The following is a 27,442-nucleotide window of genomic DNA, read 5'->3' on the forward strand; positions in this document are numbered from 1 at the left end:
CCTTGAAAGGGTTTAGACAAACAAATCGACCTTAAGGCTTATTTTTTAAGCCTGGTACTTATTCTATCAAATCCTGGTGCCGAACTGCTAAGTTACAGAGGCATAAACACGCCAACACCAGTTGTCAAGCTGTGATGGGGAGGACAAATGCAGACACAAAGACACACACACACACACACACACACACACACATAGGACAAGCTTCTGTCAGTTTCCATCTACCAAATCCACTCACAAGGCTTTGGTCAGCCCGAGGCTTTAGTAGAAAACACTTACCCAAAGTGCCAGCAGTGGGACTGAACCCAGAACCATGTGGTTAGGAAGCATGCTTCTTATCACACACACACACACACACAAACACACATATATATATACAGAAATAAATTTTTAACTTCTCAAACGCGTGACAATGCTAATAAAATAGCGTGAACAGGATAAATTATCCATATATTGCAGAAAAATACATTACCAGCCAGCCATATATATATAATGGACCATGGCCTAGTTGTTAGGGTGTTGCATGCACAATAACAATGTCATGTGTTTGGGTTATGTGTTGTATACTTAAAAATAACACTTCATCTAACCTTGCTCTGCAATCATTACAAGCAATATCAATTTGTGAGAGGAGTTGAGCTCAAACATTTGATCACAATAAGCATACATGTATGTATGTATGTATGTATGTTATCAATCAGTTTCATTTCTGTATTTCTTGTCCATAGAGAAAGAGCCGGACTCTAACATAGATTCAAGGCTCCTTCATTGGAACTTTTATCAACATCATCTAGGTATTTGTGCATGTGTGTGTGTGTGCAGTATTTGGTGTTAGTGTATGCGCAGATTTGTATGTTTGTTTTATGGATATGTATGTATGTATGTCAGCAATGGTCTTCCTCGGTCACGAGTGGACGGCCATCATGTATGTATGTATGTATGTATGTATGTGGGTGTGTGTGTGTGTGCATGTGTGTATATGTACACACACACACACACATATATATGTATGTGTGTGTGTGTGTGTGTGATATCAGATACCTTATAACCAGTAATTTCTTATTAGTAAGCATGTGAGCTGGTGCAACTTGTGCATAGTTAGACTGTTAATGACAAAATCCGCAACTCCTAAAAGCTTTCTTGGTGAAGAGTGTGACATTTGGACAACCCTGCAGGATGAAGACTAAATCTCATCAAAGGGTAGATGAACTCAAGAGAGTTAATCATTATGAATTAGTGTATATAAATACATATATATCAAGATTTGTATATAAATGTAAATCCACATGGATTTAGAACACTCACACTTTAAACCTGCTGTTGGTTTCAGACACTATGTCATCCAAGTGCTTGTCTTTATAGAATTTGATGTACAGATGCATTTTGCACTTTCATTCCCACCTAACAAACAAGTTTCTTAGAGCCAAAGACAGATTACAGTCATATTATTGGAGTGATTGGTGGCAATCTCATATATATATGACAATTAAATATCACTCATTCTGTAAGTTCTACATGTGTGAGACCAGTGCAGGTGTACCAAAATCAGGGAATAGTTTTACTTTTAATTGTGAACAGGACTATTTTCTAATTTTATCTATTTTACAAAAAAAAAAGGTACTTGCACATACATGTTTATTTATATATGCATGCACGTATCTCAGTATGTAAAGGATTAATGCTCAACAGAATACTGACACATAGATATTACATACAAATGCACTTAAATATATACATATATAAAATATGTACATATATTTATGCCATACATAGAGAAATATGTAGACAGAGAGAGTGAGAGAAAGACAGACTAAAAACAATAGCAGGTTTCAATTGTGAATATTCTTCCACTGTGTAGATTTAAATTTATATACAAATGCTGGTGTACACACACACACACACACACACACACTATAAGACATTATAGCACATCTCTGGCCAGCAACATGTGGCATCTCAAGGATAAAGGCACGCCATATGCAATTAAATGGAGGTTCATTGAACAGCCCTTTATAAACAGGTGCAGGCGATGCAAGTTTCGCATACCATAGCAGGCAACGGTCCAAAAAGACTCACTACACCCAAGGACTCTTCTAAATTCTAGAGAAGAGGTCTTCAGACCTTGTCCTCATCTTAAACACTACCTACTGCAAGTGTGGGATTCCCTGTTCATTGATTAGAGCCATAAAAGATTTGCCAACTGGAACTGATCTAAAGGTGATAACCCCATCCCGCCTAAGGTTTGGACAATATATATTTTTGTTGTTTACAAAATTAACTGACCATAATGTCTTTTACTTCAATTTCAAAAGAAGTTATATACTTGTAGCCATTAAAGTCTGACAAACTGTCTATAAGGTTTGATGCTTCATAGATACAAAACCATTGGTCACTCTATGACTGGGCATATAATTAACTTCCTATACACACGCACACACGTGAAGGCACATGGCTTAGTGGTTCCAGTCCACTCAGCTAGTAAAAGTGAGTTGTAGCCTTGTTACATTGTGTCTCACTGGATTTCTCTGATAACAATGTTAAAGGTACATGTGTTTGTGGAGGCTCAACCACTTGCACATTGATTTCATGAGGGGACTGTTCCATTCAACTGGAATACTCATTGTCTTAACCAATAAAGTGCCAGCAACATATCATCATTATCATTTAACATCCGCTTTCCATGCAGGTATATATATATATATATATGCATTTTTAAAGTTCACTGCACATTTTAAAAATCAAATCTATGATACAACTTATGCAACAACATAAGCTTTGATAGATTTACATAAATATCAAAACAATGAAGCATTTCAGAAACAAGCATATTGCAAATATACCATGGTATATTCATAACTGACAAACAATATAGTTGTAGTATTGATGCCAAAATAAAGATAGTTATATGGAAAACAAAATAAGGAGCTGATATACACTCTGGCACCCCCATAGAATAACACACTGAGATGATTCAGACCCTCCCACACTAACCACTCAAGTATTTCTTTTTCTACATAATGATAAAATTGGTGGCAGTTGCTGTATCTTTAGTAAGAGTTAGTAAAATAAGTGACAAGGAATTTAAAATATATCCCTCCAAACTACTACTTCTAATATACAAACAAGCGTACCTTCCACAGACAATGTGGCTGATGTAGACACATCACCTGCCACACAAGAATATTCTCCTATATCTTCCAAAGTAACATTTTCAATAATCAATTGATGAACCTTCATATCAGCAACAATCTTCAAGTGACTATCACTTTTGATTTCTTTGCCATTCTTTTTCCATGTGACTTTAATGTTTTTCTTTGACAATTCACATAGCAAAACAACCTTTTCTTTCTCTTTCATTTTAATGTTTGCTAATTTCTTTGTAAATTCAGGTTTTATTTCTACAGAAAAACGTGCAAGTTTTACCAAACATCACATAGTGAGAAATGAGAGATAGGAAGAGAACAACATTATACACACAGAACAAAGGATCTTGTAGCTACATTCTACCATTAGAAGTACAATTATAATTGTAATTGTAGAATATTCACACACATGAATATTAATGATACAATGTACTATGCATTGATATTCAAGCAGAATTTAACTGTTAAGTATTATATCATAATTCATTCTTCTAAACATCCTACAGTTAACTTAGTTCAGGACATGATATATCTTTAAAGGGACATACAAATGATTTGTGAATATTAACATATAAATGTTTTTATTTAAAATATCACATTCTATAGAGTATACTGCAGTACTTGTAGTATTTTTTAAAGAAATTAAAGAATTTAAATTATGGAGAAGTACTTGCATAGCAAGTGACCTGATCTGAGATCGTGTACTGAAACAAAACCAATTGCAGCATGGAAGGTAATTATAAGCCATTTAAAAACATAAAAACAGTCAGATTCACTTCAACATTTAAATTTAATCTGTCAAAGTATTTTCGTCACTTTGAGACTGTGACCTGTTTACTGTCAAAACTCCATGCTTTGAACCTACCACAATTAATAAGTTTCTCTCAATAATTTGTCTACATTACAGAAATATTAGTGGAAATTATTTTTATACTTAATAACTTTGCTCAGAATTTTGTCAGTGAACAAGTTGTAGTCTCAAAGCAATGAAAATATTTTGAAAAATTAAATTTAAATGTTGAAGTGAATCTAATGGTTTTTGTGTGTTTTTAAATGGCTTATAAACACCTTCCACACTGCAAAGAATTTATAATTAACTAGAATTTACAGATGGGCATATTTTTCATCTGAAGAAAATTTAGCGATGGTTACAAATAGTGTGTAATATTTAGTTACCAGTCTTAATGCAAATTTTGTAAAGCAGTTTTACTGTTACTTTATTTTGTATACCAGTTTACATTGGTAAGCTAACAAATATATTAAAACAACACTTTATGAGTGAAGTCTATCAGAAACGGTAACACAAAACATTTATAGTTGATATTATTGACACATTGAAGCTGAGGCAAATGCATTCATGTGTATATGACAAACACATCAGTGCCATGAAGAAATGGCTCACCAGTATCCAGCTCTTCTAATGCAAGCAGTTTTACAGGGTATAAATAAATCTAAATCATCTTCCCATTTTACAGAAACTGCCAACCTAGCACAATTAATAAGTTTCTCTCAATAATTTCTCTACATTACAGAAATTTTAGTGGAAATTATTTTTATACTTAATAACCATTAATTATTCAAAGGACTAAAGTTCTAAGCATTTCTTTGCAATGAACTAACTACTACTAATATACAAACAAGCGTACCTTCCACAGATAATGTGGCTGATGTAGACACATCACCTGCTGCACAAGAATATTCTCCTATATCTTGCAATGTAACATTTTCAATAATTAATTGATGAACCTTTTTATCAGCAACAATCTTCAAGTGACTATCACTTTTGATTTCTGTACCATTCTTTTTCCACTTAACTTTTGTGTTTTCCTTTGATATTTCACACAGAAAGACAACTTTTTCCATTTCTTTCACTTTAATATTAGTTAATTTCTTTGTAAATTCAGGTTTTAGTTCTAAAGGAAAACAAGTTATAATTACTAAGCATCACAGAATCACAAGGGAAAAAGAGAGGGACAAAGAAAGAGAACAAACATGTTACATACAAAAGCACAAAAAGCATAAAGATATCAAACTATAAAGTGGCTACATATTCCATAGATAGGTTTACAAGTCAAATACATAAATATTAGAGATGCAACACACTTCCTAACAATATTCAAGCAACAATTATCTTCAAAATTTTGTTATATAAACTTAATTATCTGTACTGGAAATATCTCTGATGCAGAATGTTATATGTTGCAAAGAGATAGGCACATTGTTACAGATAGTTTTAATATTTAAGAAATATCAGCAAATGAATGTTTTCATATAGGATATCATTTACAACCAATTCTATACTGTATATAGCTGTACAGTTTGCATGCTGTAGATAATCTTTAATTATATATAAATTATAAATAACATGTGCATATATTTATCACTTTGTCATTTGAAGAAAACCTTGTAAAGGCTACAGACAGACATGTAATATTTAATTACCTAGTTTATTGTAAATATTGTGAAAGAAAAAAAAACAATACACTGTGTCTTCAATGTATATGCCATATTTCATTTGAAAGGCTAACAAATATGTAAAGCAATGTTTTCTTTATCAGACAAAACTATCACAAATGGAAGCACAGTATACTCATAGCTGACAAACAATATTGTCATATAGAAACCTAAGTAAACGAATTTATAACAACACTAGACATGTAAATTAGTGTCACAAAGGAATAACACATGCAGTAAAATTACCTGAAAATGTATATATAAATCTAGCATAATTTTAAAAAATTACCTCAGAAAAATCTTTTGCACACTTTGGAAATAATGGAGAAAACCATCTGATGAATAACATTTACTGATTCATGTGACAAAAAGTTCAAAACGTTTCCCCCCAAAACATCTGATTCTAATATACAAACAATCATACCTTCCACAGATAATGTGGCTGATGTAGACACATCACCTGCCACACAAGAATATTCTCCTATATCTTGCAAAGTAACGTTTTCAATTATCAGTTGATGAACCTTCATATCGGCAACAATCTTCAAGTGATTATCACTTTTGATTTCTTTGCCATTCTTTTTCCATGTGACTTTAATGTTTTCCTTCGACAATTCACACAGTAAAACAGCCTTTTCTTTCTCTTTCACTTTAATATTTTCTAATTTCTTTGTAAATTCAGGTTTTATTTCTAAGAAAAGACAAGCAACAATTACCAGATACAACATGGAGATGAAAGAGAAAGAGAGAGAGACAGACAGACAGACAGAACATGCAAAATATTTTGAGGCATAAAGCAGCTGTTTACAAAATTAGTTTTACAACTCAAACATGAATATAACAGACACAACACACTATACAATGACAATCAAGAAGTAATTATTTTCTTAATTTGTATCATACTTCCCAATATTTTATAGTCTACAGTTAACATGATATAGGATGCAATATGCAGAATGAAACATATTGAGTCATGTGTTTCTTTAATATTCAGGAAATATCACCAAGTTTCATATAGAATCATTTAGAATAAATTTCATAGAATATATTACCATATACTTAATATTTCATGAAGAAATTAAAGCACTTGATAACTAAAGAACATATAAGCACACATTCATAAAAGTCTGAATGGCTACAAAAAAAAAAAAATGCAGTAACTAATTACCAACAATATTGTAAATATTTTAAAATGAAAATTTATGTTACTGTTTTTTCCGTGTGTATACCAGAATTACAACACTAGGCTAAGTGTATCAAAGCAATGCACTTAACAATGAAAGCCAATCAGATACATTTATGGTTGAAACACAATAGTTATCACATTGCAGCCATATCTAACAAATTTTCTCAATTTCATATACACATCGCCGAAATATATTTGAAAATTAGGTTTATTAATAGTAAACGTTATTCACGTTCATGACAAAACAATTCAAAACACTTCTCCCCAAATAATTACTTCTAATATACAAATAAGCATACCTTCCACAGATAATGTGGCTGATGTAGACACATCACCTGCTACACAAGAATATTCTCCTATATCTTGTAAATTAGCATTATCGATAATCAGTTGGTGAACCTTCTTATCGACAACAATCTTCAAATGATTATCACTTTTGATTTCTTTGCCATTCTTTTTCCATGTAACTTTAATGTCTTCCTTTGACAATTCACATATTAAAACAGCCTTTTCTTTCTCTTTCACTTTAATGTTTTTTAATTTCTTTGTGAATTCAGGTTTTAATTCTAGATGGAAAACAAGCAAGTTACCAAGCATCACGTGGTCACAAGGGAGAAAGGGAAAGAGAGAGACAGAGAGAGTAACAAAAAGCAATATGACTAACAAAGAATATACAAAAAGTTTTGAAGCAGAAAATAGCTATGTACGTGGTCTGATCAATAAGTATCAGGACTGTCGCCACAGTAACGAAACTAAAGCACACAGAGTAAAGCCACTTGAACTCTGCTGTGCATGCGCACTAAGTATTAACGTTGTAGCTCACTTCCACTGCTTACAGCAGTGCTTCGAAGAAAGGTGTGTAGCGTGTGATCGTCGCATTGACCATGACAGAGGAAGTTGAGCAGAGAATCTGCATCAAATTTTGCCAAAAGTTGGCGATACTTGCTCAGAGGCTTACGCAAAGTTTACAAAAAGTTTTCATCGTTCTCGACACAATCAAAGAGATCTTGTGCAAGTGAAACACGAGTGTCTTTTTGGTCAGCAGAAAAGAAGTTTTTGCACAAACTTGGCAGACCAGCATCTCATACCCAAATCTTCAGTGATAATGGACTGAAATTGAACCGAACTAATCTGCACATCCTCTGATAGCTCACGGATGGTGATTCAACTATTTCCCTTCACAGTTGCACACACATCCGCGATGATTTTTTCAGTTCTGCTGGTTGGGGGTCTCCCAGAACGACCGTCAATATCGACATTTTTCGGCCATTATGGAAACGTCTGAACCACTGTACACGTGTGTGCGGCTCATACACTACTCCTCATACACTTTATGCAATTTTGCATAGGCCTGTGAGCAGGTATCTCCATGACAACTTTCTCTACCGTAGTCAATGCGACGATCACACGCTATACACTTTCCTTCCAAGCACTACTATAAGCAACGATAGTGAGATAGAACGTTAAAACTTAGTGCACATGCACAGCAGAGTTCAAGGTTAATCTGTGGAAAGCAGATTTACTCTCCATGCTTTAGTTTCGTTAGTATGGCAACAGTCCGGATACTTATTGATCAGACCTCGTATTCAACAATTAAGTTTACAAGTCAAGCACATAGATATTAGCATATAATACACAACACATCGATATTCAAGCAGCAGTTTTCTTCTATATTCTATATTATAATTTATATTATCTGTATTAAAAGTTTTAAAACATTCTACTTTTAACTCGATGGGTTGAATGTTATAACTTGTAAATCATCAACTTACACATAGTTACAGATAACGTCAATATTTAGGAAATAGTAATACATATAGAATATCATTTGGAATAAATTCTGTACAATAACGTAACCCGATGAAAGCCTAGTAATGGCTACAAAAAGATAAGTAATAGTTAATAAACTACCTTATTGTTAATACTATAAACCAAAAGAAAAAGAAAAAAATGTTAATATTCCTGAATGTTCATACTGAAATACATTTGATAGGCTAACAAGTGTATCAAAGCAATCTTCTTATCAGTGAAAGTCTATCACAATGAGAACGCGATACATTCATAGCTGACATAGTTGACAAGAAATATTGTTGCTACATTGAGGCCAAAGCAAACGAATTTGTGTGGTTAACAATATAACGACACGAGACAAATACATTGGCACCTTGAAGAAATGACACACTCACCAGTGTCAGGCTCTCCTACAGCAGGTATTTCTGCAGGGTATAAATAAATATGAATCACCTTTACATGTATAATATAGAAATTATTAATTATCACAACTTACAAGTTTTCCCCATGAATTCTTAGTTACGTTAACAATATATTACTTGAAATTATTGCAGCAGAGATTCGAACCTCAACCGCTGCACCACTAGTGGCCTACACAGTTTCATGTGATTGATTTATAAACTGACCATTCAGTATGAAGCTGTGACGTGATATGTCTTGCTTAGATGTTCTAGAATTTACCCACTTGTCGATCTATATAAACCGACTGGCGCCTAATTCACCAGGCAGAATGTTGACGGCAGCCTGCTGATTCACACGCCTCACCTCTTGCCAAGCAGAAAACTTCCGGCATTTGAACAGACAGCTTCGGACTTTCGTTCAGATGGCTAGTTACTCGAACAGACCGATTCTGAACATTCACACGATATTCCATAAGTAGCTTCTACGGCTACGTGCAATTTTTCTCTCATCCCAGTCGGCAATTACTAATATTTTTCATTGTAAATAGCCAGCATCACGTGTATTATGTCCGGCAATAAATATTAAAGTTAAAGGTCATGAGTTTGCTTTAGTGTAGAATATCTATACACAGCTTCCCCTTACCCCCACACAAAGAAAAGTCCAGCAACGATACGATCTCCGTGAAACAAGCAACCAAATCACGATTTTATCATATTGATTTGCTAATAATAATAATCCTTTCTACGAAAGGCGCATGGCCTGAAATTTTCGGAGACTGGGTTAATTGATTATATCCTCTTCAGTGCTTGATTGGTACATATTTCATCGACACTAGAAGAATGAAAGACAATTTTGACCTCGGCAGAATTTGAACTCAGAACATAAAGACGGACTAAATGTCGCTAAGCATATCGTCCGGCGTGCTAACGATTTTGCCAGCTCGCCATCTTGCAAATAATAATAAGTGCCAATAGAAATTCAATATATTTACCGAAAAACAACTAATTTTAATATGCAAGCAACCATACCTTCCACAGATAATGTGGCTGATGTAGACACATCACCTGCCACACAGGAATATTCTCCTGTATCTTCCAAAGTAACATTCTCAATAATCAGTTGATGAACCTTCATATCGGCAACAATTTTCAAGTGACTATCACTTCTGATTTCTTTGCCATTCTTTTTCCAAATGACTTTTGTGTTTTCCTTTGACAATTCACATAGTAAAACAGCCTTCTCTTTCTCTTTCACTTTAATATTTACTAATTTCTTTGTAAATTCAGGTTTTATTTCTAGGGGAAAAGGAGCAACAGTTATCATGCATCACGTGATCAAGTGGGAGAGAGGGAAACACAGAAAAAAGAAAACACAAATACATCTATACGTATATCTATATCTCTCTCTATATATATGTAGCTACATATTCTAGAACTTGGTTTACAAGTCAAACACATGAATACTAGTCATACACTACACATTTTATGTTATATTTCATATAATTTTTAGTGAGTGTTTCCAAACATTCCACAGTTAACTCGATGCAGGATGCCATAGGTTTTGAAAGTGCTACACCCACAGAAACAGATAACGTTAATATTTAGGAAATATGGATGTATTTATATAGAATATCGATTAGAATAGATTCTCTACAATAAATAACTTTATGTATAATTAGCATGGACATATTCGCCAATGTAACCTGGAGCAAACCTAGTAATGGCTACCAAAAGATATATAATATTCAATCAAATATTCGGAATATTGTAAAAGAAAAACAACAAAAGGGAAATAAAACTTTGAAGGTATGAAACAAATTACATTTTAAAAGCTAGCAAGTGAGTTCAAAGGAATGCTCTTAAAAGCGAAAGTCTATCCCGATTTGTAACGCAATGCATTCATAGTTGTCAAGCAATATTGCTGTAATATTGAAATGTAAGCAAACAAATTGGCATGGTTTATAATATGACATTACCAGACAAATACATTGGCGCCATAAAAAGTGACACATTCACTAGTGTCAGGCTCTCCCACAGCAGGCAGTTCTGCAGGGTACAAATATATTTAAATTACCTTCACATGTATGATAAGTAATATATTGTCAATCTAGCACAAATAACTAGTTTCATTTTCTCAAGAATTTCTCTTAACTTGTGGAATATTGCTGAAAATTATTCTATTGGGTAGTAAAAGGTCCCAATGGATATGGCAAAATATTTAAAACATTTCTCTGCAAAGAACTAATTCGAATATGCAAACAAGCATACCTTCCACAGATAATGTTGCTGATGTAGACACATCACCTGTCGCACAAGAATATTTTCCTATATCTTCCAATGTAACATTTTCAATAATCACTCGGTGAACCTTCATATCGGCAACAATCTTCAAGTGACTATCACTTTTGATTTCTTTGCCATTCTTTTTCCATGTGACTTTTGTATTTTCCTTCGACAATTCACATAGTAAAACAGCTTTTTCTTTTTCTTTCACGTTAACATTTGCTAATTTCTTTGTGAATTTAGGTTTTATTTCTAAGGAAAGACGAGCAACAATTACCAAGCATCACATGGTCACAAGGGAGATAAAGACAGAGGTAAAGATTGTGAGAAAATGACAGAGGGAGAGAGAGAAAGAGAGAGAGAGAGAGAGAGAGAAAGAGAGAGAGAGAGAGAGAGAGAGAGAGAGAAAGAGAGAAAAGCAAAACAGATTAATATGGTATAAAAAGAACATGCAAAGGATTTGGAACAAAAAATTAGCAACATATTCGACAAGTGAAATACAAATATTGATATAACACAATATTCAAGCAGGAACTATCTTCTATTTTTTTGCATTATATTTCGTATCAAATACATTAAAAAATTCTAAACATCTTAATATTAACTCGATGCAGGATACAAATGTTATGAGTTACACATATTGTTAACAGTAGCTTTAATGTTTAGGAAATATTCTAAAAGGATAATCTTGTAAAATAAATACAGTAAAATAAATTGCTGTACAACTAATATTTTGTAAAGAAACTAAACTCTTCGATGTTAACTACAAATAACAGACGCACATGGAACTTCAAGAAAATCTTGCAATGACTATAAACAGATATGTATTATATTATTAAGTAACTTATGGGAGATATTAACATCAAACAGCAGTGTTACTATGTCTTCAATATGTATGCTGAATTAAACTTGATAAAGTAACAAGTCTATCACAACATTACTTTTATCAATGAGACGCAATCAGAGATGGTAGCGTAATAAATATATAGTTGACAATATATATTAGTCATATAGTGAACAACGTATAGTCGAATAGTTAATAATATATAATCATATAGATATTATTTCGTAAACAAGTCTAAATATTTGGCTGCATGCGCATATACTTTCAATGCGTTATAGAAAAATAAACAGTGGACTTTCAGAATAACTGTCATGAATCAAATGGGATTTCTTGTTATTTTTTTCTGGATTTTATAAATATTTTATACTATCTTATACTACAAAGCAATTGTAAATCGCTTTTGCGAAAGTCATTCAAAATCCACGTTTGTCAAATGTCTCAGCCATCTTCCCCACTACCGCCATTAATCGTGTCTGCGCTATAGCTGCCACAATTAAAATGAATTGTTTTTGCGTGATCATTATTTTCTGTCATGTTATAGTATTAGACATTCTGAAACACTTGTGATTCACATTAAAAAAATTCTTAATCCCTCCTTTCCCATCATCGTACCTTTCATGATTAAAATGAATATATTTTGTTGGTTTTTTTTCTTTACATGTGTGCCATTTTATAAAGAACAAATACCCGTTTTCTATACGGCACAAAACGTAAAGAAACTACATTTAATACGTGTATATTTCTTCACCTCCAGGTTACTTCAGTTTTCACGCTTTTGCCACACTGTAAAAAAATTATTTTAATTGCAAAGGGTATGATGAAAGGGGAGGAGATGTGGGGGTTAAGATTATCCTTTTTGTCGAAAAGAGAATTATAAGTGCTTCAAAATGTGGAATACAGTAAAATTATGAAAAATAACAGAAATAAAATAATCATCTTAATCGTGACTGCTATTGTGAAAGAAGCATGATTTACAAAACAGATTTTAAAAAGAATTTTTTTTTTTTAATGATTTATATTTCTTTTGCAGTGTAGGATACTATGGAATGTCAAAAATCCCAAAATAACATATAAAAAAAATTGATGCTTTCGTGACAGTTATTCGGAAAGTCGGCCCAACGAACATTTTCATAACAACAAACAGATATTTAATTGCCTAGCTTATTGTCAATATTGATATCGAACGGAAAACAACGTAATTGTTCCTACGTCGAATGACAAGTGCCTCAAATTAATGCTCTTATCAGCGAAAGCCATAAAAAATCATAGCACAGTATATTCCATAGCCGACAAACAATACTGTTGTCACATTGAAGACTAAGCAAACAAATTCGTGGGTTAACAAAACAACAGCAACTCCTACAGTAGGCATTCCTGCAGAGCATAAATAAATCTGAACCATCTCTACAGCATAAATGATACAAAAGTGTAACAAATTTCACTCCTTCAAATAGTCTCTAACTTATGAAATTTTGGCTGGAAATTTGATCTCTAATTAGAAGCAGATACATACACGAAAAAAATTCAAAACATTTCTTTGCAATAAACTGATTGCTTCTAATAAATAAACAAGCGTACCTTCTACAGACAATGTGGCTGATGTAGACACATCACCTGCCACACAAGAATATTCTCCTATATCTTCCAAAGTGACATTTTCTATAATCAATTGATGAACCTTCATATCGGCAACAATCTTCAAGTGATTATCACTTTTGATTTCTTTGCCATTCTTTTTCCATGTGACTTTTGTGTTTTCCTTTGACAATTCACATATTAAAACAGCCTTTTCTTTTTCTTTCACTTTAATATTTGTTAGTTTCTTTGTAAATTCGGGTTTTAATTCTAAGGGAAAAACGAGTAGCAATTACTAAACATCACAAGAGAGAGAGAGAGAGAGAGAGAGAGAGAGAGAGAGAGAGAGTAGGGAAGAGAGAAAAGAAGAAAAAAGAGTACAAGGGAGAGCGCAATAAAATATATAAATAAACATATAAAGCAGAAAATAGTTGCATATTGTACAATTAAGTTTACAGATTAAACATGGATATTAGCATATAATACATAACACATCGATATTCAAGCGGTAGTTTTCTATATTCTGTATTATAATTCACATTATTTATATTAAAAGCTTTTAAACATTTTACTGTTAACTCGATGGGTTGAATGCTATGAGCTGTAAATCATCAACTTACATACAGTTGTAGTTAGCGTTAATATTTAGGAAATAGTAATAAACAGAGGCTTCCATATAGAATATGATTTGGAGTAAATTCTGTACAATAACTAGCCGTACAGTCAACATAGCCATGTTCTGAGACGTGACCCAATGAAAGCCTAGTAATGGCTATAAAAAAGGACGGATAATATTTAATAAAATAGCTTATTGTTAATACTGTAAAATAAATCAAAAAAATGTTAATATTCTTGAATGTTTATACGGAAATACATTTGATAGGCTAACAAGTGTATCAAAGTAATGTTCTTATCAGTGAAAAATCTATCATAATTGTTAACGCAATACATTCATAGCTGACATTGTTGACAAAAAATAATGTTGCCACATTGAGGCCAAAGCAAACGAGTTCGTGTGCTTAACAGTATAACGATACGAAACAAACACATTGGCGTTTTGAAGAAATGACACACTCACCAGTGTCAGGCTCTTCTACAACAGGGATTTCTGCAGGATACAAATAGATTTGAGTCACCTTCACATGTATAGTATAGAAATTATTAATCTGGCACAACTTAAAAGTTTTCCTCATGAATTCTTAGCTACGTTAGTGATACATTGCTGCAAATTTTCATTATGATTTGTAAATGTTTATAATAATAAATGCTAATAAAATTTCACCATATTTCCAGAAAGGCAACCGTTTCTAATATACAATCAAGTGTGCCTTACACGTACAATGTGGCTGATGTAGACACATCGCTTGTCGTATATTCTCGTAGATCTTACAAAGTAACTCATTGAATAATGACTTAGTGACCCTTCATATAGGTAGCAATCTGCAAGTGATAATCACTTCTGATTACTTTACTATTCTTTTTCTATGACATTTGTGTTTTTCGTTGACAAATCAGATATCAAAATATCTTTCTCATTCTCTTTCACTTTAAAACTAGTTAGTTTCTTTGTTGCACTTTCGGGTTCCGTTTCCAACAGAAAAAGTGCAACAACAATAATCAGGCATTGCGCGGCCAAAAGAGAGAGAGAGAAGAAAAAGGAATGTGCAATACGACTAACCAAGAAACATAAGATAGCTATAAGTTGAACAAAGGGTTTCTAAGTGAAACGCATAAATATTATCTATACAACACACCTCATAAGGATATTCAAGCAACAGTTATCTTCTGTAGTTTGTATTGTAATTCATATTATATATATCGAACAAATACTTAAACATTCACCGGTTTACTCGATGGAGAATGTTAAGGTTATATGTTGTGCACGTAATTAAAGATAGATGTAATTATTTTGGAAATATTCACGCAGAATAAACTTACAGAATAAATTCAATACAATATACAACGGTACACTTAACATTTCGTGCAGAAACTAAACTATTCCATATCAATCACAAATAACGCATGCATATATTTTAATTCCAAGAAAATTTTGTAATTTTTATAATTCTTATGCAACACTTAATTAACTAGCTTATTTCAGATATTAATATCAAACGACAAAATTAATTTTTCTTCAATGTGTATACTAAATTTCACTTACAATACCTCACGAAACAAACACATTGGAACCATAAAGAAATGACACATTTATCAGTGTCAGTCTGTACTACAGCCGGCAGTTCATAGGGTACAAAGAAATTTAAATCATCTACTGAGGTATAAATAATATACATATTGTCAATCTAGTTTTATCCTCACCGCCCACAAAAAAATTAATTATTCTTTAATTTATGGAAATATAGCTGGAAATAATCTTTCTGATTAACAACCCTACTCATGTACATCATGACAAAAGTTTAACACATTTCCCTCCAAACAACTACTTCTAATAATACAAACAAGCATACCTTCCACAGATAATGTGGCTGATGTAGACACATCACCTGTTGCACAAGAATATTCTCCTATATCTTCCAAAGTAACACTTTCAATAATTAGTTGGTGAACCTTCATTTCAGCAACAATCTTCAAGTGATTATCACTTTTTATTTCTTTGCCATTCTTTTTCCATGTAACTTTTATGTTTTCCTTTGACAATTCACATATTAAAACAGCCTTTTCTTTTTCTTTCATGTTAATATTTGTTAATTTCTTTGTAAATTCAGGTCTTATTTCTACAGAAAAGCGATCAACAATACCGGACATCACATAGACAGGAAAAAAAGAAAGAGTGAGAAAGAAAATGACACAAAGTCAGAGCAGAGAGATGAACATGTTATACAAACAACGTTGAATGGATTTCAAAGCATAAAGAAGCTACATATATTACAAATAAGGTTAACAAGTCAAGCACATATGCACTAAAATACAAAACACTACACAACGATATTGAACCAGCATTATTCTTCTAAAATTGTATTACAGTTCATATCATCTGCTCGTAAATTACAAAAAATCGTTGATATATACAATTATTGATAGCTTGAGATAATAATACTTGGATATTCTGATAAAATAATAACATTTAGAATACACACTATGCAATATATAACCGTTCATTTAACATTTCTGAAGCTAAATTTTAAGCTAAACTATTTTATATGAAGTAAAAATTACACGTGCAATTATTGTTCATTTTAATTTGACAAAGATTTTGTAATATTTAGGTTTTGAAATCAGACGAAAACAATGTAACTGTTTCTTCAATGTATAACATTTGATAGGTTAACAAATTTATCAAAGAAATATTCTACTCAATAAAATCCTATCAGAAATCATTCATATTTGAAAAACGATATTGTTGACACATTGAAGCCAAAGCAAACATCTTCGCATTGTTAACAATATAACGGCACTAGGCAAACACACTGGCGCCATATAATAATGACACTCACCAGTGTCAGGCTCTCCCACAACAGGAACTTCTGCAGGGTATAAATAAATTTGAGTCACCATCACATGTACACATAAGAAATAATCAATCTAGCAAATTAACATGTTCCATTCTCAACAAGAATTACAGAAGTCATCTCTCGGATTAGTAACTATCACATATGTAAATTATTTCCTAAAAAAGATTTATTTCTAATATTCAAACAAGCATACCTTCTACAGACAATGTGGCTGATGTAGACACATCACCTGCCACACAAGAATATTCTCCTATATCTTCCAAAGTAACATTTTCAATAATTAGTTGGTGAACCTTCATATCAGCAACAATCTTCAAGTGACTATCGCTTTTGATTTCTTTGCCGTTCTTTTTCCAAGTGACTTTTGTGTTTTCTTTTGATATTTCACACAGAAAGACAACTTTTTCCTTTTCTTTCACGTTAATATTTGTTAATTTCTTTGTAAATTCAGGTTTTATTTCTAAGTAAAAACGAGTGACAGTTACAAAACATGACAAGGTCAGGTGAGAGAAAAATAAATAAAGAAAAAGAGAGAGAAACATGATATACAAAAAACATTCAAGCATTTCGAGCGAAGCATAAAGTAGCTACATATTTCACAAATGAATTTACAAGTCAAGCAAGTAAATATTTGAAATACATTACATTACATAACAATATTCAAACGATAAATATCTTCTATATTTGTATTTAAATTCTACGGTTAACTTGATGTAGGATACAATTTCTTGTAAAGTGATATACACATAGTCACGGTTATCTTTAATATTTAGAAAATATCAACATATGGCTGTTTTTCATATAGAATATAATTTTATAGGTTTTATCACAGTACACTTAACATTTCATACACAAATTTAAGTATTCGATATTCGCAAAATATATACATTCATACTTGGCTACAAACAGGTATGAAGCATCTAATTACCTAGCTTATTTTCAATATTTTAAAATGAAAATCAATGATACTGATCCTTTACTATGTATGTCGAGTTACATCAAAAAGCTAGCGAGTGTATCGAAGCAATGAATACACTTATCAGTGAAATTTTATCCGAAATGCTAATGCATTATTTTCAAAGTTGACAAGAGATATTGGTGTAACATTGACACCAAATCTAAGAAATTCAAATGCATAACATTAAAGCGACACCTGACATGCACACTGGCGTCAGCAGGTAGTTTTATAGAGTGCAAAGAAATTTTAGTTGCCTTTAAGCATATGAACATTAGTGATACAGCGCAGTATAGATTGATATTAATGTAGAAATTAGTTTCTATATTTTCTACTATAATTCATATTATCTATAATAGATATTTCTAAAGATGCTGCGGGTAGCGCAATGCTAGATGCTATAAAGTATGAAGCACGTAGATATGGACGGCTTTAATATTTAAGAAATATTAACAAACAAATGTTTTCATAATCAATTTCATTTAGAATATATTTTATAAAATATATAACAGTACAGTTGACATTTCTTAATTTAATATTTGATATCAATTAAATACACACATACACATGTACTTCATTGTAATATGATAGAAGCGTAGTAATGGCTACAAAAAAGATGCAATATGTATTTATCTAGTCTAATTTAAAAATTGTAACACGAAAACAAATTACATTTTCTACAAATAGTTTACCGACTTACATTTGATTGACTAACAACTGTGCCAAAAGATTGTTCTACTTGTGAAAGTCGATCACAAATGATAATGCAATACATTCATAAATGACAAAAAATATTGTTGCCACATTGAGGCCAAAGCAAACGAATTCGTATGATTAACAATATAACGACACTAGACAATCACATTGGCGCCTTAAAGAAATGACACACTCACCAGTGTCAGGCTCTCCTACAGCAGGGATTTCTGCAGGGTATAAATAAATTTGAGTCATTTTTACTTGTATAATATAGAATTCGTCAATCTAGCACAACTTCCAAGTTTTTCCTCATTAATTTCTTACACATATTATCGATATATTGCTGGAAATATGAGTTGTAAATGTTTATAAGTCGCATAACAAAAAGATTCAACATATTTCCTGGGAATGAACTATCTATTTTTAATATAGAAACAAGTATCGCTGATGTAGAAACATCATCAACCACACAAGAAAATTCCCATTGCAAGGTAACAGTTTGAATATTCAGTTGGATGAACCTTCATATCGGCTACAAACTAAAAGTGACTCTCGGGATTTCTTTGTCATTCTTTTCCATGCAACTTTTATACTTTCCTTTGACAATATACATAGTAAAATATTTTCATTCTCTTTCACATGTATTTGCTAATTTCTTTGTAATTATTTGTTAATTTCTTTGTAATTTCAGGTTTTATTTCCAAAGGAAAATGAGTAACAATTACCAAGTATCACGTGGTCAAAAGAGTGAGAGAGAGAGAGAGAGAGAGAGAGAGAGAGAGAGAGAGAGAAAGAAAGTGAGTGAGAGTGAGGAAGAGAGAGAAAGTGAGTGAGTGAGTGAGTCAGTCAGTAAGGAAATGAGAGAGAGAGAAGGAGAGGCGACGTAGTGGAACTTGAAAAAGAATATAGAATCGATTTTGAAACAAATTACGCGAGCACGTAGACATCTCTAATGCTCACACTATACAACGATAATCAAGCATCAAATATCTTACAAAATTGTGAATTTAAAAACATTCTACTGTAAACTCGATACAGGATGGTAAAGAGGTATACACAGTTACAGGAAGCTTTAATATTTAGGAAATAGCAACGCATCTACGTCTTCATTTAGCAACACACCCATGTCTTCATTTAGAATATGATTTAGAAGAGATTTAAACAATATATTGCAATAAAGTTAACAACTGAAGATTTCGAAATTATGTAGAGTATACCTATACTCATATATTTTGATGTTACCTGAAGGAAAATCTAACAGCATCACGAAACTGAATAGTAATATTTAAATACCTATCATAGTTTAAATATTGAAATGAAAGTAAAATGTTTGTTTCATCAATGTTTACGCATCAATTCTTGATAGCCTGATAAATCGTTTTTTTTTTTTATCGTTAGTGAAAACATATAATAAATAGAAGTCCAGTACAGTCTTACTTTAGAAACTGTCATTGCCACATGGAAACAACACCAAACTAAAGAATCCAGGCATACAATTTTTCGGCATTCAGCAATGACACAAACACCAGTGTCCTGCTCGCCTACAGCCATGATTCTGCATAATATTAATAAAAATCACTCATCTTGCCGAACCGCTAAGTTACGGGGACGTAAACACATCAGCATCGGTTGTCAAGCGATGTTGGGGGAGGGGGACAAACACAGACACACAGACACACAAACACACACACACACACACATACATATATATATACATATACATGACGGGCTTCTTTCAGTTTCCGTCTACCAAATCCACTCACAAAGCTTTGGTCGGCCCGAGGCTATAGTAGAAGACACTAGCTCTTCAAGGGTTATTTCCACTATACAAACAAGAATGCCTTTTACAGACAATGAGGCTGATGTGGAAACATTTCCTGCCACACAAGAGTATTTTCCTATATCTTGCAGAGTGACATTTTTCATATCAATTGGTGAACCTTTATATCGGTCACAAACTTCAAGTCACTATCATTTTAGATTGATTTTGTTTATTTGCCATTTTCCCCCATGAAACTTGTTCGTTCCTTCGACAGTTCACACTACAAAAGTTTTTCCTCTTCTTTCACTTTTATATTAATTTGTTTCTTTGTAAATTCAGGTTTTGTTTCGAAGAAAAAAAGAGCAACAGGTTCCAAATATCACATGGAGTGAGAGAGAGAGAGAGAGAGAGAGAGAGAGAGAGAGAGAGAGAGAGAGAGAGAGAGAGAGAGAGAGAGAGAGAGAGAGAGAGAGAGAGAGAGAGAAAGAGAGATAAAAAACATACGATGATCTCGGAATATAAAGTATACATTCCGCAATTAGGTCTACAATCACACAAACCTATTCCAATTACACCACACTATACAATGAGGTTCAAACAGCAATGATATAAAATTTGCATTCTAATCTATGCTATTTGAGTCGGAAAATTCTAAACTGCTACTTCGATGCAGGATTCTATGTGGTGTAAGAAAGTTACACAATTGATTTGATATTTCATGGAATAATAATACATGGATGTTTTCATATAAAAGATAATTTAGTATAGATTCTATAACGTACACCGCCGTATATCTAAACCGTAAGCAAAACTAGAAAAATTTAAGATGAACTACAGTGCATACATATAAATATTGTTCATTGTAGTCTGAAGAAAATCTAATAAAGGCTCCAAATTGATATGTACTCAGCACATTTAAAATTTTGAAACCAAATGCAAAAAAATATGAATGTTTCTTCAATGTGTACACGCATTTACTCGATAGGCTGACAAAGCTCTGTTTCTTATCAATGAAAGCTTACTACAAATGAAAGCCTAGGCTATTCCTTGTTGACAAACAATATTGTTGTAACATGGAAGTAAAATCAAATAACTGTTGATAAATATATATCGACATCAGACACATATTTTTGCCATGAGATAATGATACACACTGGCGTCGGGCCCTATTACAGCCTGTTGTTCAGCAGGATATAAACAACCCCTATTCTTGTTATTAATTAATAATGTACATATTATGAAAGTACTACAATATAAGTTTCCATTAGACATTTCTTCATTAGATCACAAACTGAATAATTAGTAGCAGTTAGTAAGATACGTGACAACCAATTCAAAACATTACTCAAAAAAGATCTACTTCTAATTACAAACAAGCGTACCTTCCACAGATATCGTGGCTGATGTAGACACATCACCTGTCACACAAGAATATTCTCCTATATCTTGCAAAGTAACGTTTTCAATTATCAGTTGGTGAACTTTCATATCGGCAACAATCTTCAAGTGATCATCACTTTGAATTTCTTTGCCATTCTTTTTCCATGTGACTTTAATGTTTTCCTTCGACAATTCACATATTAAAACAGCCTTTTCTTTTTCTTTCACTTTAATATTTTCTAATTTCTTTGTAAATTCAGGTTTTATTTCTAAGGAAAAAATACAAGCAAGTTTTTACCAAACATAACATGAGACGAAACAGTATAACATAACAAAATACATACATAAACGAATTTCCAAAGAATATAGTATTTACAAAGGACACAATAAGGTTTACAAGTAAAATATAGCATGTAAAATACAGCATGTAAAATACATTAATATTACTGATACAACACACTAAACAACGGAATTATCTTCTAAACAACAAATTATCTCCTAAGTTCCTATTAAAATTTATAACGGCATTGAGAATTTTTTTTAAATATTCTACTGTAGACTCATTGAAAGATCCTACTAGATGCTAAGTGATATCTGCGTACTTACATTCGCATTATCTAGAAAATATTATCATAATCTTTACGTATAGAATATAATTTAGAAGAGATTTTGATTAGTATGTTATCGTACAATTAAATCTATCTAAAGAAAACTAAAGTATTCGAGATAAGCACATAAATACATTGTTCAATGTAATCTGAAAATACCCTTATACTGGCTCAAAATAGGTATTTAACGTTGAATTACCTGATAATAAATAATCAATTTAAAAGTATATCAATGATAATGTTTATTCAATGAGCTCGCCGATTTACTTGTAATTAGCTAACAAGAACGACAAAGCAGTGTGGCATATCACAAACAGAAGCATTGTACAGTTCTATACTTAAGAGATTCGACGGATATTTGTCCTCATCTTGTTTGTTGTTAACACTACGCCATACGCCCACGGGCATATGGCGTAGTGGTTAAGAGCGCGGCTACTAACCCCAAGATTCCGAGTTCGATCCCAAGCAGTGACCTGAACATTAATAATAATAATAATAATAATAATAATGATAACATCGAAAAATACCTTAGGAATGAGAACCCAGGTTCGAAATTTCCCCAAGTCACCTGAAGAAGGCTGGAGGGTATATCAGCCGAAACGTTGTGTTAACAACAAACAAGATGAGGACAAATATCCGTCGAATGTAAACAATGTAGAAGCACTGTACATTTATATTTGAGAATCGATATTGTTGTTACATTGAAGCCAAAGCAAACAATTTTGTTCAAGTAACAATGCAATGACGCCAGATATACATATTGGCTCCATTGAGAAATGAGACACTCACCAGTGTCAGGCTCTATTACAGCAGGTTGTTCTACAGGATAGAAATAGAAATAAAATCGCATCAAAAATGATAATAAAAAAATATTGAATAATGTAGAAATAGCAAATCTACCTCAATTTACAGATTTACCTTAAGCATTTCTTTTCTACATTAACTAACTTTTCGCAGAATTTTTACAATGATTAGTAGAAGTACACGACAAGCAATTCAAAATATTTCTTTGCAATGAATTAACTACTTCTAATATACAAACAAGCGTACCTTCCACAGATATTGTGGCTGATGTAGACACATCACCTGTCGCACAGGAATATTCTCCTATATCTTGCAAAGTAACATTTTCAATAATCAGTTGGTGAACTTTCATATCGGCAACAACCTTCAAGTGATCATCACTTTGAATTTCTTTGCCATTCTTTTTCCATGTGACTTTAATGTTTTCCTTCGACAATTCACATATTAAAACAGCCTTTTCTTTTTCTTTCAGTTTAATATTTGTTAGTTTCTTTGTAAATTCAGGTTTTATTTCTAAGAAAAACAAACAGATTTTACAAAACATAACATGAGACAAAACAGTATAACATAACCAAAATACATACAAGGAATTTCCAAAGCATATAATAATTGCAAACGATACGATAAGGCTTACAGTTGAAATAATTGATATCACAGATACAACACACGAAACAACGAAATTCAAGAATTTCTAATATACTTCATAACACTTACACTAAGAATGTTTTAAATATTCTACTGTAAACTGATTGCAAGACTTTATTAGTTACTAGATGTTTAGTGATATATGCATACGTACGCTCACATTAATATTAAGGAAATATTATCATAATCTTATCACACAGAATATCACTTAGAAGATTACCTAGCGTATAGTGCCACACAAGTAAATATATGTAAAGAAAAATATGCACATAAATATTGCTCAATGTAATCTGAAAATACACTTATACAGGCTCGAAATAGGCGATTAATGTTGAATTGCCTTATGATATATATTGAATTTAAATGTATATAAATGATAATGCTCATTCAATGTGTACACCGATTAATTTAAGATAGGCTAACAAACACACCAAAGCAGTGTGGCTTATCACAGTTCGAAGGACTGTACCTTATAGAAGAGAAACAATACTGTTGCCACATTGAAGCCAAAGCAGACAATTTTGCAGACAATAACAATGTAACGACACTAGACATACATATTGGCTCCATTGAGAAATAAGACACTCACCAGTGTCAGGCTCTATTACAGCAGGCAGTTCTGCAGGGTAAAAGTAAAAGTTAAATCACTACGTAATTGTAAAAAAATAATCCAATCATTCAGAAATTGTAAATCTCGCATAACCTACAGGAATACCATTAGCATTTATGTTCTACATTAAATGATATTGTGGACAATTTTCATAAAAATGCACGATAAGAAATTCAAAATATTTCCTTGCTACGAGCTAACTACTACTAATATACAAACAAGTGTACCTTCCACAGATATTGTGGCTGATGTAGACACATCACCTGCCACACAAGAATATTCTCCTATATCTTCTAAAGTAACATTTTCAATAATCAGTTGGTGAACTTTCATATCGGCAACAATCTTTAAGCGATTATCACTCTGAATTTCTTTGCCATTCTTTTTCCAAATGACTTTAATGTTTTCCTTCGACAATTCACATATTAAGACAGCCTTTCCTTTCTCCTTCACCTTAATATTTGTTAATTTCTTTGTAAATTCAGGTTTTAATTCTACGAAAAACAAGCAAGTTTTTTTCCAAACATAACATGAGTTAAACAGTATAACATAAGAAACAAAATACACGTAAGAAATTTCCAAAGAATACAGTATTTATAAAGGATACAATAAGATTTACTGATACAACACACAAAACAACAAAATCCAATGAGAAATTATCTTTTGAATTTCTAATATAATTTACCAATTTTCTACAGTAAAGGCATCGTAAGCTACATGTTAAGTGACTATATGCATACTTACGCTCGAATCAAAGTTCAGAAAATATTATCATATTCTTTTCACATAGAATATCATTTACAAGAGTTTCTATATACATTGACACACTTTTAGACTTGTTTGAAAACATAAGAAAAACAACAACAAAAGCTAAAGTATTCAAAAGAAATATTGTCGTATACTAAAATTTATGTAAAGATAACTAATCTGTTGGAGATAAATATTGTCGTACGGTTAAATACATGTAAAGAAATCTAAAGTTTTCGAGATAAGCACATAAATGTATTGTTCAAAGTAATCTGAAAATACCCTTATATTGATTCCAAATGGTGAATTGCTTAATACGAAATATTGGAGTTAAAATTAAAATCAATGATGCAGTTTATTCAATGTGTACACTGATTTACTCATGATAGGCTAACAAGTGCGTCAAAGCAGTGTGGCATATCACAAACAGACGCACTGTACATTCATATTTGAGGAACAATACTGTTGCCACATTGAAGCCAAAGCAATTTCGTTCGAAAAATAATGTAATATCACCAGGCATACATATTGGCCCAATTGAAATATGAAACACTCACTAGTAACAGCAGGAAGCCCTGCAGAGTAAAAATAAAGATTAAATCACTTCCTAATAGTAAAAAAACTATTGAACCGTGCAGAATTTGTAAATCTACCACAGTTTACAGATTTGCCTTTAGCATTTCTTTTCTACATTTTGCAGAATTTTACAATGTTTTGTGGAAGTACACAAGAAATTCAAAACATTTCTTTGCAATGAACTAGCTTCTACTAATATACAAACAAGCGTACCTTCCACAGATATTGTGGCTGATGTAGACACATCACCTGTCGCACAGGAATATTCTCCTATATCTTGCAAAGTAACATTTTCAATAATCAGTTGGTGAACTTTCATATCAGCAACAATCTTCAAGTGATCATCACTTTGAATTTCTTTGCCATTCTTTTTCCATGTGACTTTCGTGTTTTCCTTCGACAATTCACATATTAAAACAGCCTTTTCTTTTTCTTTCATTTTAATATTTGTTAGTTTCTTTGTAAATTCAGGTTTTATTTCTAAGAAAAAAACAAGCAGGTTTTACGAAACATAACATGAGACAAAACAGTATAAAATAACATCCAAAATACGTACAAAGAATTTCCAAAGCATATGATAATTGCAAACGATATGACAAGGCTTACAGTTGAAATACATTAATATTACAGATACAACACACGAAACACAAAATTCAAGCAGAAACTATCTCCTAAATTTTTAATACACTTCGTAACACCTAAACTGAGAATTTTAAGCTCGAAATAAGCCTGTAATTAATTGTCTTATGATTTATATTGAATTTAAAAGTAAATCAATGATAATGTTTATTCAATGTGTACATCGATTAATTCAGGACAGGCTAACAAACACATCAAAGCAGTGTGTCTTATCACAGTTTGAAGGACTTTACATTTATAGTAGAGATACAATATTGTTGCCACATTGAAGCCAAAGCAAGCATTTCCGTTCGAATAGCAATGTAACGACACTAGACATATATATTGGCTCCATTGAGGAATAAGACACTCACCAGTGTCAGGCTCTATTACAACAGGCAGTTCTGCAGGGTAAAAATAAAAATTAAATCACTACGTAATAGTAAAAAAAATTAGTCATTCAGAAATTGCAAATTTTTCATAACTTACAAGGTTTACCTTAAGCATTTCTATTCCACATTAAATGATATTGTGGACAATGTTCATAAAAAGGCACAAGAAATTCAAAATATTTCCTTACAACGAACTAACTACTACTAATATACAAACAAGCGTACCTTCCACTGATATTGTGGCTGATGTAGACACATCACCTGCTGCACAAGAATATTCTCCTATATCTTCTAAAGTAACATTTTCAATAATCAGTTGGTGAACCTTCATATCGGCAACAATCTTCAAGTGATTATCACTCTGAATTTCTTTGCCATTCTTTTTCCAAATGACTTTTGTGTTTTCCTTTGACAATTCACATATTAAAACAGCTTTTTCTTTCTCTTTCATTTTAATATTTGTTAATTTCTTTGTAAATTCAGTCTTTATTTCTATAGAAAA

At 32.1% G+C, this 27,442-nt stretch overlaps 1 protein-coding gene across 1 annotated transcript in view; it reads right to left on the reverse strand.

Annotated features, from left to right (window-relative positions):
• LOC106869541 (obscurin) overlaps positions 1 to 27,442 on the reverse strand; it is a gene marked incomplete at its 3' end in the record, with an annotated part of 380,350 nt that overhangs the window by 48,422 nt on the left and 304,486 nt on the right. Inside the window, exons 120-140 of the mRNA XM_052970280.1 lie at positions 27,166 to 27,432; positions 26,923 to 26,952; positions 26,144 to 26,410; positions 24,835 to 25,101; positions 24,587 to 24,616; positions 23,599 to 23,865; positions 23,338 to 23,367; positions 21,943 to 22,209; positions 18,996 to 19,025; positions 17,341 to 17,607; positions 17,130 to 17,159; positions 16,143 to 16,409; positions 14,753 to 14,782; positions 13,678 to 13,944; positions 11,241 to 11,507; positions 10,002 to 10,268; positions 8,967 to 8,996; positions 7,080 to 7,346; positions 6,019 to 6,285; positions 4,787 to 5,053; positions 3,129 to 3,395 (exon numbers count right to left, since the gene is read on the reverse strand). Of these exons, the coding sequence (XP_052826240.1) occupies positions 3,129 to 3,395; positions 4,787 to 5,053; positions 6,019 to 6,285; positions 7,080 to 7,346; positions 8,967 to 8,996; positions 10,002 to 10,268; positions 11,241 to 11,507; positions 13,678 to 13,944; positions 14,753 to 14,782; positions 16,143 to 16,409; positions 17,130 to 17,159; positions 17,341 to 17,607; positions 18,996 to 19,025; positions 21,943 to 22,209; positions 23,338 to 23,367; positions 23,599 to 23,865; positions 24,587 to 24,616; positions 24,835 to 25,101; positions 26,144 to 26,410; positions 26,923 to 26,952; positions 27,166 to 27,432 (3,948 nt within the window). The remainder of the gene's footprint in view (positions 1 to 3,128; positions 3,396 to 4,786; positions 5,054 to 6,018; positions 6,286 to 7,079; positions 7,347 to 8,966; positions 8,997 to 10,001; positions 10,269 to 11,240; positions 11,508 to 13,677; positions 13,945 to 14,752; positions 14,783 to 16,142; positions 16,410 to 17,129; positions 17,160 to 17,340; positions 17,608 to 18,995; positions 19,026 to 21,942; positions 22,210 to 23,337; positions 23,368 to 23,598; positions 23,866 to 24,586; positions 24,617 to 24,834; positions 25,102 to 26,143; positions 26,411 to 26,922; positions 26,953 to 27,165; positions 27,433 to 27,442) is intronic.

Source organism: Octopus bimaculoides, chromosome 1 (genome assembly GCF_001194135.2).
Source record: "Octopus bimaculoides isolate UCB-OBI-ISO-001 chromosome 1, ASM119413v2, whole genome shotgun sequence".
Taxonomy (NCBI): domain Eukaryota; kingdom Metazoa; phylum Mollusca; class Cephalopoda; order Octopoda; family Octopodidae; genus Octopus; species Octopus bimaculoides.